This window comes from Streptopelia decaocto (assembly GCF_964273445.1).
Source record: "Streptopelia decaocto genome assembly, chromosome: 3".
Taxonomy (NCBI): Eukaryota; Metazoa; Chordata; class Aves; order Columbiformes; family Columbidae; genus Streptopelia; species Streptopelia decaocto.
The window spans coordinates 75,390,523-75,404,679 of NC_138656.1; the positions used below are offsets into that span (position 1 = coordinate 75,390,523).

At 41.1% G+C, this 14,157-nt stretch overlaps 1 protein-coding gene across 3 annotated transcripts in view; it reads left to right on the forward strand.

Moving 5' to 3' along the window:
- The window catches only part of POPDC1 (popeye domain cAMP effector 1), a 54,463-nt gene that overhangs the window by 22,450 nt on the left and 17,856 nt on the right, over positions 1 to 14,157 (forward strand). The window contains exons 1-3 of one of the 3 annotated variants that reach the window (XM_082048036.1): positions 3,667 to 3,806; positions 9,177 to 9,410; positions 11,690 to 11,814. In XM_082048036.1, the coding sequence (XP_081904162.1) occupies positions 9,188 to 9,410; positions 11,690 to 11,814 (348 nt within the window). In that variant the 5' untranslated portion in view covers positions 3,667 to 3,806; positions 9,177 to 9,187. Of the gene's footprint in view, positions 1 to 3,666; positions 3,807 to 4,309; positions 4,424 to 9,176; positions 9,411 to 11,689; positions 11,815 to 14,157 lie in introns of those variants that run through there. The other 2 variants (XM_082048037.1, XM_082048038.1) reach the window with 2 other exon arrangements.

A 14,157-nucleotide genomic window follows, 5' to 3' on the forward strand; every position in this document is an offset into this window, starting at 1 on the left:
TGCATCTGTTAAAATTTGGATACTTTGACAGATCATTTTAGAAGAAAATTGGATCCTGGCTCAAAGTTTGCAACAACCCGTTACTATAGTACCAGACACTCGGAAGCTCCAGGATATGATGTTTTATATCACTGATTCAAAGGAGGTTCACAAATACATAGCTCTTGTTGTACAAACAGGAGACATCCTCCCTGCAGATGTGACATGGGAAAAATTACCAGACTATATTGCAACACATCAGAAAGTGGCCATCAAAGTGTCTCAGGTGAAAATGCACCAGACTGTACACAGTCTTCTTAAATAAACCTCAAGAATATTAAAGAGCTTAGTTAGTATTTATCATTCACAACCTCCAAACTTCCTTCTAATAAAACATAATTCTTGACGATGCTTTCAGGCAGAACACAAATAACTTTTTTTTTTTCTCTTGTGGAAATTATGCGTAATTTTTCAGTTATATGGCACATAATTTCAGCATCTGTGATGAGATTTGTCTCACTGAAATGTGGCAATTCTCAAATATGCCAGCATATTTCATCCCACTCCAGACAGTTGTCAAATACGTACCCGATTAATTGCTTTCTAAAAGAGTCCCCTTGCATTGTCTGTGGAGGGAGTTTAAAAGATTAGTTTAAAGTAGGCATCTTTTAGCCTGTAGATGCTGAATACGCTTTCTGAAGCTATAAATGGAAACATTTCAGACATCTCACCATTGTCTGAAAATAGCCCTGTCAGCCTGGCACATCTGGAATCCCAGAATACAAAGCATTTGTTCTCTTTAGTGAAAACTTTGCCTAAAAAAGGCTGTGGAATCGGGTTCTCATTTGGATGAGACAGAGCACTTGCAATTTTACAAAGAGTTACTTTATAATCTGCTTAATGAAGTCTGCAGATGCCCAGCTAGGCTGAACTGGGAAGCAGTAAAGGAAGGCTCTGGTCTCAGCTACCCTTCTGAACTCCTGTTTAACCTCTGCTGAGCAACATCTCCCTGCCCCATCAACACGACTTATTTCCCCTGTAATACAGAAAACCAGCCAGGCACCACGAGGTTAGGATGTGCTGTTGAAGATCACAAAGCAGGTCACTGGAGATAACGAAAAAGACTGAGCAATTTGCAACATCCATCTGACGTTTTCTACTATGGATCATTGCTGTGGAAAATAACTAAATAATTGGAGAAAGTACTTAAGCTACCAAGACTTTAATAGCAGAAGAGAGAAACACAACAGAGAGAAAGCCTGCACCAATGAACAGTTGTAACACCTGTCTCTGCTAATAAAATGCATCCATTCAACACCAATCTCTAAAAATTGATCTGGCTATTTGAAGACAACTCCTCATCAACGTACACAAACAGTTTTTATTTCTTGCCTCTGTTAGATTAATTTATATTAGCAGACTTCAATGAGCTTGGACTTTATTGACATAGGAAGCTGAACCAACTCTTTAAGTCTTTACAGTGGTTTAACAGTGGGACACTAAATGGATTTAATTAGACTAGACCATTCTCCTACCATACAGGAGATCTTTGTGTAAGAGAATAAACTCTACATTCTACTTAGAGAATGTTTAAGTTATCTATATAACTATAGATAACGTTATTTGTGTTATCCAATATTATCTATGTAACTAAAGATTCTGTAAAATTTTGGCCATTAATATCTGCATAGGACTATGCACTATTATCTACATAAAATTGATGCTAGTCATTCAATTACAAAAAAGTTTTTTCTTCTACATACAGGGGAACCCCACAGCACAAGACTAGACCACATCAAGCCATGTCTATGCTCTTCATCTGCCTATGGTCCTTTTGGATGGCCAGGAGATAGGGGCAGCTCTCAGATGCTCCCTCATTTCTCTCTTTCTGCTGGCAGCTGTACTAGATACCACCATCTACATTACCCACACAGCCTTGGTTCTTACTGATCTGCTGCACAGGGGAAATGTTGTTTAATCATTAATATACTGAAGTATAAAGATCCCAAGTGACTAGTTTCAATCAGGACAAAGTTCTACACCTTGATATGCCCGCAACTATTATTAGTTTGTTGCCAAGCTTTCCTGACTAGGATTTTCTGCATTGGGTTAAGCAGATACTGTTTATCACCGAGGCTCCCCGCAAAAACGTAGAACACCTGGAGGGTAATGAGAGAAGTATGAAGACTATAAGAGACCCAACTAGTACAGCAATCTGTGTTTCTCCAATGCATAGGATTCCATAATGTGCTAGAGAATGCTTACACCTCAGTCTAGATTAGTATTGGAGCCCTCTGCCAGGCTGCCCTGTGCTGCTTTTGGAAGCTACTTGGCTTTGCTCCAGCAAGCATAGCTGAATATTATCAGTCTCAAACACATGCTAGATGCTATCTCTCATGACCATTCCTGGGTCCATGCTGTCCTGACTCGCTCTTCCTGTTCTTTTTCCAGCTGGCTTACTCTGCATATTGGGAAAGAGTGAATACATCCATAAGAGGAAACACAGTCCCAAATCAAATCCTTCATAATAAATTCATAATATAGTTTGGAAAATCAGGTCTTACACCAGGCAGCACTTTTCATGAAAACCCTATTCACATGGCACACATCACTGGAAAGATCCAGATCTCTTCTCTAAGATATAGAGGCAAGAACAACCATACCAACAGCTGGAGCCTCCTGGAACACATGTTGATGTGTATAAACAGTTACTTCAAAAATCATTCAAGATTCTATATTATTCTTTCTAAAAATATTTCAGTTTAATGCTGACCATATGCCCTCAACTGCTGAAAAAAAGCCTCCCCACTTTGTAGATAGCTCATCAGAATGTATTGAAAGATATTTTCTGCCTTTGCAATCCTCATTTATCACTGACAGTCAGGTTCTGGGATGGGATGGGATGGGATAGGATGGGATGCCCATAGACTGTATCTGCAATGCCTTTCATCACTGATGATACACATCAACGTCCAGGAGATGATAGCAGGCTTGGTGGCTACTATTCCTGTCCTGCAAGAGTGACCATGCAGGAGAGGGCTAGACAGGACATTGGCAGAGCAATCTGGTGACATGCAGGGACACAAGTGACCTGCTTTGGAAGCAAATAATTTCTGCGAGCTGTCGAACTGCCACACCAGCAAAGCCAGCGACATTTCTTAAACATTATGCTCGTGACAAAGCAGCCACAGCAGGTGCCAAGTTGAGAAGAGCAGTTTTATAAAGGCTATTGTGGCTCCTCGACTCACCATATAGGGGAAATACCGCTTGCCAGGCGTTTGGGGAAGAATTCAGCTCTTCTAATTTTAATCACCCAAAAGTGAGGCGCCTTGCCGAAGATCTGGATTCACCCTACAGCAAATGTAGGCGTCTCTGGGGGGTGATCTGCCCCACGTGTTTTAGCTGCCTAAGTTGGGCACTGCTCAGTATTCGCGCGCTTCAAACCGGGAGGGACCGGGGGTGATGCTCTAAGAGCCAAACGGGGAGAACGGGCCAGGCTCCCAAAACGCTGACCCCTCGCGCCCCCCGCCCCACCCTGCACCGCCCCCTGGCGGCCGCACCTCGCCCCGCAGCCCCCCGGGGCCGGCGGGAGGCGCCTGCGCGCTGCGGTCGCTCGGTGCCGGCCCCGGAGCTGGCGCCGCCCGCAGCCTCCCGCCGGCTTCTGCCTATTTTAGTCACAGCGGCGGCTCAGTAGCTGTAGGGGGGACGTGGTGCTGGCGGTGCCGGGAGCGGCGACGAGCAGCATACTGAGTCTGTTCTGTTCGGACGCGGCGTCCGCCGGGCGACCGGGAAACTTTTCCGAGGGCGTGGGCAGGGGCACGGGGCAGGTAAGGGGCGCTCCTGCCGCCGTGCGCTGGCGGCACCGGGGGATGGGGGGACCACCCTGCGGCGGGGAGGCCGGCGGGCGTGAGCGGCCGGAGGGACGGTTCACCTGGGCGGCGGTGGCGGTGAGTGCCTGCGGCTGCGGGCGGGGTCCCTCTGCCCCCGGGGCCGGCGGCGGGAGGGGTGGGCGCCGGGCTCCGTGCTGGAGCGGCTTTGCCGGCGGCGGCTGGACGGGGAGCGGGCCCTGCCCTGGTCTCTGTGCTCCCCTTTCGGGCGCTCCGGGGCTCGCAGTGTCTCACCGCGGGCGCAGCTGCCGGGCGCGCTCCTGCCCGCCCCGCTCACGGCCCCGACGGGAACGGGGGCTCCGCCGGTGTCCCTCTCGCGGGCTGGCACTGCCTTGGGAATAGCTCTTTGCAGGGTAAAGGGACAGGTTGCTTGGTTTTGTTTTTATTATTATTATTATTTTTTGAATAAACTGTGTTTTTTTGTGTTTGTACGTCGTGGGCTAAAATACAGCTTCGGAAGCACGCGGGGGAAAGCGGGGCTGTGGGGTGACCGCTGCGGTCGTGTCCCCAAACTTGGGCTTTCTGCCCATCGGCGTGTGACGGGATCGAAACGGAGGGTGAGCTCAAAGGCACTTAACAAATTTCCAGTGCTGTAGTACAGCTATGCTGCTGTTACATTGAGTGTATGTAAGAGCATTTCTCATGGCATGGATGCTTTTGTTAACTGTGCTGGATGAAATTGTTAATTTTTCTCTAGAATAAAGTGCAGAGTGAAACTTAACAAATTTCTGTAGTTAATAACATATATAACGGAATTGACTTTGCCCCAAAGAGCGTATTGAAATACATTTTTTCTTATACCACTTTTCCATTCATTTCTACTTCACTATAAAACGGAAATTGGTAACTTAAACTGTAATTAACTTCATTATGCTAGCACTTAGAGTTTGTCTTCTGCTCACGAAAGCAAAGAAATTGCCTAATTTCTCGATGCAGCTTTTGTGCAACAAGACCATAGAAAAGTAATTTATGTTCTGCAGATATGGTTAAAAACAAAACAAAAACCAAAACCTCTTGATTTTATTTTCCACCTTTTTATTTTCTTTAGACTCACAAAATCATCTATATAAGTGGTGGACTGTAACAAGCAAAGCTTTAAGAAGCTCGCTTGAATAACATGGAACAGTAAAGCTGTGGGATACGAATAATCTCAATAAAAGTGGATGACGATGTGAGTGGGACATTGCACTGTCCTGTATCAGCTTGGCTGACCTGTTCTACTGAAACCAACTGCTTGAAACTTTTATGCTAAGTCCATCTTCTGTAAGCGTTGTGTGGGTGTCCATAAACGGTCTGTTTTATTTTAAAGGCATCTTTGTCTCTGAATATTTAGGGACTAAATACTTCTAGGGATGGCTTTCAGAAGTATAGCCTCTTGTATAAAGATGCCCTGAGTGCAGAAAAATCCTGGAGTAAGCTCACCTCATTTACATTCTGAGAACTTGCGTTTTCAGATGTAAAAACTACCTATTACCTTAAATCTCGATCAGATTCATGCAGGAATAAAAAATGGGCTTTTTTTAGGGTTTATTGTTAACTATACTAATTTCTGATAGATTTAATATTAAGTATCACTGAGTGGAGTTTTTTTTGTTTGTTTTGTTTTTCCTGTTTGGACAACAAATTGCTGGAGTATTAAATCAGCTGAGTATTCAGACTCTTAGATCAGTAAATCTAAATCCATATGAAGTAAAAATTATTGGATATTAAAAATATTATTTCAATTATTTGTCTTAAGCTCCATAAAACATATATTTCAATTGACACTATTTCCCTAATTTTTCCAAAACTGTTTGACCGTGTTGGTTGCATTCTTAACTTCTGATATTAATATGTCTTCATGTGTTTAAGACTTAAGCATAAGACTTTGAAGTCTTATACTGTATTAATCCTTAGCACATATAACCCTAAATTAAAGTTTCAAAGGCAAGATTCTGTATTTCCAAAATTAATTTTTGAGTCTCTGAGATAGCAGAGGGTAGGAAATTACAATTGCTTGTTCACCTGTTGAACAGTAGATTTTTTTGCTAATTCTTCAATATTATTTAACAACAGTAGATATTAGGGCTGAAGAATTGGATCTAAAAATTACAGAGTTATTATTTTGAATATTTGTCTTTCTGTTGTTACCTGAAGATAAACGTTTCAGGTTGGAGCTTCTAAGTCTGTCTGCCTTTTTTGTTTGTTCTCAAACAGGGTCCCTAGTTGAAATTGATGGGCAGCTCTCCTTCAGAGCCGGTGTCACAATCTGTCCTTGTGTCATTTTGCAGTCAGTGTCAATCTATTTCTGCCAGCTTTAAAATACTGCATTGACAGAGCAGTTCTGCAGCTTTCTACTATTTTCCAGTATGTTAGGGAAGTTGCAATGTTTGTTTGTGAGTAGGAAGTTCAAGTGTGTTCATATAAGGACTTCAAGGTATTAAAGACAAAACTTATAAAAAAATGGAGGTGGCTGGATTTAGGTTCTCATTGAGGCAACTAAGTAGATGGCCAAGACTTTCAATATCATTGAACATCCTGTTGTTACAACTGTGGGCACTTTATTGTCGAAGGCTTTAAACAACTTACTGGAGAAACCTCTTCGTATTATGACAGTTTATTGCTGGTGGGTTGTGGCATCAATATCTGTGGCTAATGTGGGGAGTGGTGTTTTGGCTCAATTGTGAGGAAAATGAGGTTGTCACATGCTGTATAGTTGATTTGGCTTGTTGGGTTTCCAGTCTTCAAACATTGCAGCCAAGTCTTAAAGAGTAAGGTAGCCTCTGTTCTCCTAACAATACAGTACAAAATTTTGCTATTAAAAAAATCAAGCACTGTGAAAGCTTTGTTGATTTGTAATTGGAAGTAGCTGAAGTTACCTCTTGCAGCCTGTTTTGATCTTGATATGAGTTGATGGACTTAGGGCTGTTTCTGCATGGGTGAGTTTGGTTGCCTTGTTCTGTTACCACATGATGCCATGTCAAGTGGTGCTTTTGTTTGCAGATGGCTGGGTGGTGAAAGACCGACTGCAGGTAGAAACTCAGCTCATAGCTTTCCGCAGAAGATCTAGAGATTCTGCTGTTCCAGTGTAGGGAGTTCATGTTGTTTGAAAACAACAGGAGCATGATGATGGGACGTGTAAGATAAGCACAAACACAGTTGTCCAGTTAGCAATAATCTTCTGTTTATGAGCGCATCAAAATGCCAATCCTGCAGCCTGACTCCCTGTGTGAGTGGCTTGGTCAGGACAGGGGAGCTGCTCTCCGGGCTCTTGTCACTAAGTTCAAGTGAAAGAGCTGAAGGAAAATAGACGCTTGTTTGCATGGTGCCTGTATGATACCTGGACTGTGAATTTATTTGGGCACTGTGATTATTGGTAAACAGTTTAGTGTAGAATTTCTTTATACCACACCCGCCTCCCCCATTTTAATTAGCATTTGTGAATAACTAATGCAGGAATCAAAAGAGGAAAGCGAGCACTTATTTCTTAAGTGAATTATATGTTTGGGTACAAACTAGATACATTTTTTTCTTTGAAAATAGTGCTATCCATAACTGAATAGAAATTATGTCTGTACTAGCGATCGATCCTGCAAAATGCCTCTGCATGTTCCATAGCATGCCTTGGCTGTGACAGGCTCTAGACATCAGAGGGTTGAGGTTTTCTTCCCGATTTCTTTCTTCCCACTAATTTAAAAGACTGATTAATTTCAGAAATTGCTTGCTTAGGCCTTGTACATTAATTGATTGGGGGGAAGTAATAAAAAGAATGGGTGAAACTGAAGCAACTCAAAATTACTGCACAGCCCAAGAAGCGCTTTCAAATAACAGAGAAATGCTGAGCGTGTTCCAGTTTGCAGGAAATATTGAGTGTATTAGCTGTGACTCGGAAGTCTGCTAAGCAGTTGAATTACATGACAGTTCATAAGCACACATGGCAGGGATGTGCACTGTCTCTATAGAATTTACTTAAGTGCGAATCCCACAGTGTTGTATGTTGTGGAGCCTGTTTGGTCGCTGGTATGTGCATGTATTTAATTAACGAGACTGAAGCTGAGCTCCAGACAATCTCTACTGCTGCAGCAGTGGGGGACCGTACGTGCCTCACTGGAAACAGAGCTCTCACGTGTTTCTGACAGCCTGTCTAGAAACAGTCACGTTCCTCCAGCTGGGAACTGCTCTGGGTTGAGACCTTCTGGAGTACTTGTAGCACTGGCTGCAGTTCCCTAAAGAGACCAGCTTTTAAAATTTTAAAGGTATTATCTTGAAATCTTCCAGTTTGTAGTTTCTTTTTAGTAGGAATTTTTTACTTTGTGTTGGGAAGATATTTACACACAGATTATTTTTTTTCCTTCTAATTGGTGTGAAAAGAAAATATGCTAGATTTATTATTATTACAATAACAAATCCCTGTGTATTTTTAGGTTAGAAATCAGCTTTTTTTAACTGTCTCGCGTTCTCCAGGAGTTCTACAGGTAACTAAGTGTCTTGCAAACTTGCTCATACTAGGTAGACCAAGTCGTTTCCCTGAAAGTCTTGCAACCTTGTCGTAACTTGGCAGCCTGAGCATCTCCCTTTCTGATTTGGTGGCACCTGATCAACTAGGAGGAGAAGTGGTAGGGTTGGGTTTTTTTATTCTGTTCTCAGAAGTGGTTTGGAGTTTTTTTGCCTACTCTGGTTAATATGTACAAGATGATGCATGGCTTAGGAGACCTCCAAAGGATCCTGCAAAGACTGCAAGAAAGCCAGAAGCTGAGACTGTCTTTGGTTTTGATTTTTGTATGGTTTGTTGGCTTTTTTTCTTTTTTCTTAGTCAACCTAGAGGCACGTGTTCCTCCTTTAAGACCTTCCATTCCTAATTTAGAAGAACAGCTTTGTATGCCGTAAGGGAGACTAGCACTACATAAGCCTTTTTTTCTTTCGATTTTCATCTGGCTTGTTAATGTCTCTTAAATATTTACTTTGCCTAAGATTGCAGACCCACAATAAATGGTAACTGAAATGTGGTATTTATTTTGTGTATGACTAGGAAGAATAGATAGGATGTTGTACTGAGTGATTACAGCCATAGCAGCTAGTGTTTATTTGCATATGGTCCAAATTTTGAAATGCACCCTTCTTCGAGTCTAGTGCATAAGTGAAAGAGATAATAAAGCATTACTGAACTTTAGGTCTAGCTTGCCCTTTTAAGCATTTGTAGATTTATTTTTTTTCGCCCATGAATTATAGTGGAAAATGTATCCTGGGAAGAGAGAAAATAACCCTAAAATCCCTGTGTATATCTAATGTATTTCAGTTTAATGTCTGGTGTTTCTTCTTTCCTCACTGCAGGAGTCTCCGCAATGAATACTACAGCAATGAGCCCACTCACTGTTACTCCACTAAGTTTTATTCCAGACTTTAAAAATGCCACCCTTGTGCCTTTCAATGAGACTGCATGTGAAAACTGGAAAGAGATTCATCATCTTGTTTTCCACGTGGCAAACATTTGCTTTGCAATTGGACTGGTTATTCCAACCACTCTGAACCTTCATATGATTTTTCTGCGAGGCCTGCTCACCATAGGTAGGAGAATTATTCTGGAGAGATTTGTGACTTTCCTGTGGCAGAAATGGCAGTTCATTGCCATTGTGGAGCTGGTCCCTTCAGCTTATGATGAAATTACATCTGATATTCATGATCATTGTACACTGCTGAAGGTGTCTTTGGTGTAAGGGGTGGGGTCTGTTCTGACCCTGACATACCTTTTCTATGTACCTAGCCTCTTAAAATTTCCCGAAATGTAACTTAGAAACTCAAACCTGTGAAGATGCCAACTTGAAAATAAGTGGACCCCATTTACTTTGTGTGTGACTGGCTGCTTAAAATTCATTAAATTCCAAATTGTAGTTCAGTCTATGGATCCTTAAGACCTTAATTTTAGGTTTAAAGTAAGTACTGGGACTCTGTATTGGCTGCCTTGCTGGCTTAGTATGTCTGCAGAAGCTGAGGTTTTCTTTGAGAAGCCTGATGTCAGCTCACATGTTCTTTAGAAGTGGGTTCAAACACGTGGCACTTGTGGGTCACTGGCATTATTTTCATTGCTGATATAGAAGCATGGGCTTTCAATATGGAGTGCAGTCTGTGTTCTCTTAAGTCAGTCATATTTCCTCCACCACTGTAGGCATCTTGCAACATTAAAATTTGACTTCAGCAGAAAAACTAAATTTGGTGCACTTGAGACTGAGCAAACGTGGCTTCATTTGTGACACTTCTTCAGTCCAACAGCTATTTCAAAGCCCCTGTACTTTGTGCGGGACGATGTCCCTGTGATCAAAGGAGTAGTGAGTCATTGAAGTGTAAGAAAGATAAACCCAAGTGTATCACAACACAGAGCATGCTGAGGTATTTTTAAGTGAGAATGCTTATTTGTATAATAGCGCAGGTAAATTTTATTGTATAACTTTTATGGCTGAATTTACAATGATCTTGCCTTTTCTTTTTTTATAGCTGTTATAGGGTAACTTATTAAACCAGACTGCACTGTGACAACCAAGAATCTGAGTGTTGCGAGACCTTTTGTTTGTCTAGTTCTCATTTTAAAAGCAATTGGAGCTCTGCACTTGCTGAGCTTGCCACTTTGGTCTGTAGATCTTATTGCAGTTTGAGCAGGTATGGAAACAGAGTTTTGCAAGCTGAGGTGGCACCTGGAAGCAAATTTACTCTGTGGACAGATCAAGTAATGAAGCGTGGTTCCTAGGGGTCTGTCCCCTTTGCTTTGGTGACCCTGCCCCATCTCTGTGCTGCTCTACAATGTTGCTCCTCTTCAATACTTCCAGACCTTGTATCCTCCCATCCCTTGCAGTCTAATTAACCAGCTGATCAAGAGTCACTGTGTTTTCATTTTTCTGATCTATATGTAAGTGCTGTCTAGCCAGTCAACAACCCAGACAGAATATATTAATACTGAGTTCATGAATTCAGGATCATTTTCAGGGAGGAAGGGAGAAGGGACACTAATTTGGCACATTCTCCTTGTTGTCTTTGCATGAAACTTAAGGGAAAATATATTTGTGACCTATACAGCCACCTCTGTTAGGTGGTAGGCTCAGTTATCTGGGAGGCACTCACTGATGCATAATCGATCCTTTGATAAGTGTTGTCTTTATAGGCTAAAAATAGAATCCCTAATCATGCATCATGCCTTATCTTTTAAAGCAATTGTCATTATTCAAAGTAAAGCAGCTAAAAAAAGAATGAGCATTTGAAATTTTCTCTTTGGTGTCATACAGGAGAATTTGGGTTCCTGCTGTGATCTTGTCAAAATGCAGCAATGATACTTCCTTCAAATTTTCAAAAATACTTGTGTATGACTTTAGGAGCTTTTTGTGCAACTGCTGCTTGCTACTTCAATATGATTGTTACTGATATGAGCAGCAAACATTCATTTCTAGGCTCTTGTTTGTCTAATTAATGCAAAGTAGTATTAAAGTTTTGTGAGCAGCTTAATTTTTTTTTTTTTTTTTCTGAAGATAGTTTTCTGCTGTTCCATTCCTACTTCATTTTTCGTAACAGACCATTGTGGGCTGCACCTTTCTGCTTTCCTCAGTCATGATCTGTATTATTATTGCTCTGGAATTGCAGTCGCATGCAATAGAACTGCAGTCTGCTCCCAGCCTGCTCTCAGTGCATTGTAGTGATTAGCTAGCCCATGCATTGACCCACAGAGCCCAACTGTAGTAACGTTGTAGAATATATTGCTTTTCAGTGTAATTGCACCCAGTGGACACATTCATGATGGCTTTGTACAAATGTGTTTATTGTTCAGTGAAATTTAACTTGCTTTTTTTTTTAAACTTTTACAGGATGTGCTTTGTTCATCATTTGGGCTACGCTCTACCGTTGTGCCTTGGACATAATGATCTGGAATTCTGTGTTTTTGGTTGTCAACCTTTTACATTTCATATACCTAGTGTATAAGAGAAGACCGGTATGTATAACAGCTAAATTGCACAAGCAGTCTAGTAAGGTGCGAGAAGAAGGAATTTTTGCCCATGTTTGTTGGACAAAAATTTCACAGCAGTTCTTTTGGACAAAGTCAGTGAGTTACTTCAGGAAGGATCCAGACCATAAGTATGATCTAGTGCAGTACATTATTATTTACCTGAAATCCATATTATTGAAAAATTATTTGATTTTAAAGTTACTGTTGGCTTGTTTTGACTGTAGTGTTTGGCTTTAGTTTGGTTTAGGTAGTAAGGAAGGGGTCACCTAATTTCTTTGCAGAGACACCAGAAGTGGTAGTTTTGGGGTTGGTGTGTGTTGTTTTCTGTGGCTTGTTTGTTTGTCTTTGTGGCTTTATTGGTTGGTTGATTTTTTTTTTTTTTTGTTTGGCTTTTTTTTGTCATTTTCCCTACTCACAAGTGTACATACATATAGACCTCCTAAAATAAAATACTATCATGATACTTAAAGTTGAGGATTCCAGGATGGTATTTAAAAAAAAAATAGTTTGGGAGAGATCAGACTTTCCTTTTACGGAAAAGACTTTTAACTCTTGATCATCCTTTGTGGTGGGAAGGGAGACTGATAAATCACAAGTGCCCTGGTAGACTGTTATTTCAACATAAAAGCAAATGCTGATGTCCATTTATAAATGACCTTCACACTCTTTGCTTTCCTGACAAGTGTTTTAGCCCGTGTTTTGTACTGCCACATTCCTTTTAAATGCAAATGAAAGGTGAGATGGTACTACCATCTGTGGGACTCGGAGATAAAAAACAAAACTGAATAAGCTGTGGGAAGAGCAGCATTAACTAACAGGATCCTTCCTTTTATCCCATTTAGAGCATTCATTGAGTTTTGAGGGTCACATCAGGGAATTTTGCTGCCTTTAGCAGGATGCATTGGTATGACTTGCTTCAAATGCACTCTAAGAACATAACTGAAATGTATACCAAAAATGCAGGATTCTTTGCCCTGCCTTCAGCTAAATAGAAAATGAATTTATTTTGTTGGTATTATTCATCCAGAAATATATTGTTTCTGCAAAATTATTAGCAACCCAGCTTTCTGTTGGCATATGCACGTCAAAACTAGATAATCTTTAATATAGTAGTTGCTACTATGTGCCAACCAAATATTAATGAAGTGCTAAGTGTCCAAAATGTTAACATTATGTTCTGTAGTCTCCAAAAATCAAAGGCAGATATAGATATTCCTGTAACCGTCACATTATAAATCTCTGCTTACATTATAAGCAGAATAACTCTGCCTTTGCCCAAAGTCAGATACATTCTGGAAGTGTGTAACAGCTGGTATTTAAAACAAACAGTAAAAACACCAAGAAAAACCAACACTATACACAACCTAGCTGGAAATAAGCTCTTCACCAAGTCAGCGCAGCCTGTGCAAGAGAGCAGCTGGAAAATTAGCAACCTCCTCCTTTCCTGGCAATGCAGCGTAAAGCCTGACTTCTGTCTTGCTTGAAAGTAGCTACACAGATCTACTACTAGACATTTATAGACGTGTTGTAAATATTTCTAGTCATCTAAATTACTTTCTCTTAGAGAGTAATCTTCCCAGTTAAAGGCTAAGTTCCTCTTTGGTTTGTATCGCTGATGCTATTGTTTTAGGCTATTCAGTCCATTCATGTGTTGTCATCAAGGTATTTCTACCAGTCAGCCGTGGCCATGCTGCCCAGCGCACCACACAAAATAACATTTGTGATGATGTAGGGCCAGTGAAGCTGGACTTGACATGTTTGCATCTGCAGCTACATGTCCTGTGCAGGTGCTCTGATCTTTAATATGGGATGAGATTCTGTTGCATTCTTTGCCTACGGAATCTCTCTCTTAATCTTCGGCAATATTGAACTGCATTCTAAAGACAGAAATATGTGGAAAATAAAACCAGTGAAATGCAGGAGTAATATCAAATCCTTTTAACTGGGAAGTGCTCTATGCTGGCATTGACTGTTTTCTTAAGTAGTCTCAGTCACATTCTGATACTCATTCTAAAATACTACATCATTCAGGACATGGATGCTCCCAGAAATAAAAGGCCTCTGAGAGGAAGTATGTAATATTTGAGTCTAACAATTAAGAGTGTTTTCAAAGAGTAGAAGTAATTATTTGTGGTCTCTCCTTCTGCAACAGTAGCTTTGCCTTATGGAATGGGAATTGTAATAATCTTGTCTCACTTAGCCATCTCCAAGTTAAACATCTAGTTTAAGCTGGTTGTTCAGTGTGATTCAAGCCACCCACCCAGTATCTGTTTAAAATGTGATAATGACATCCCTCTCCACTGGCTAGAGAACAAGTCTACACAACCA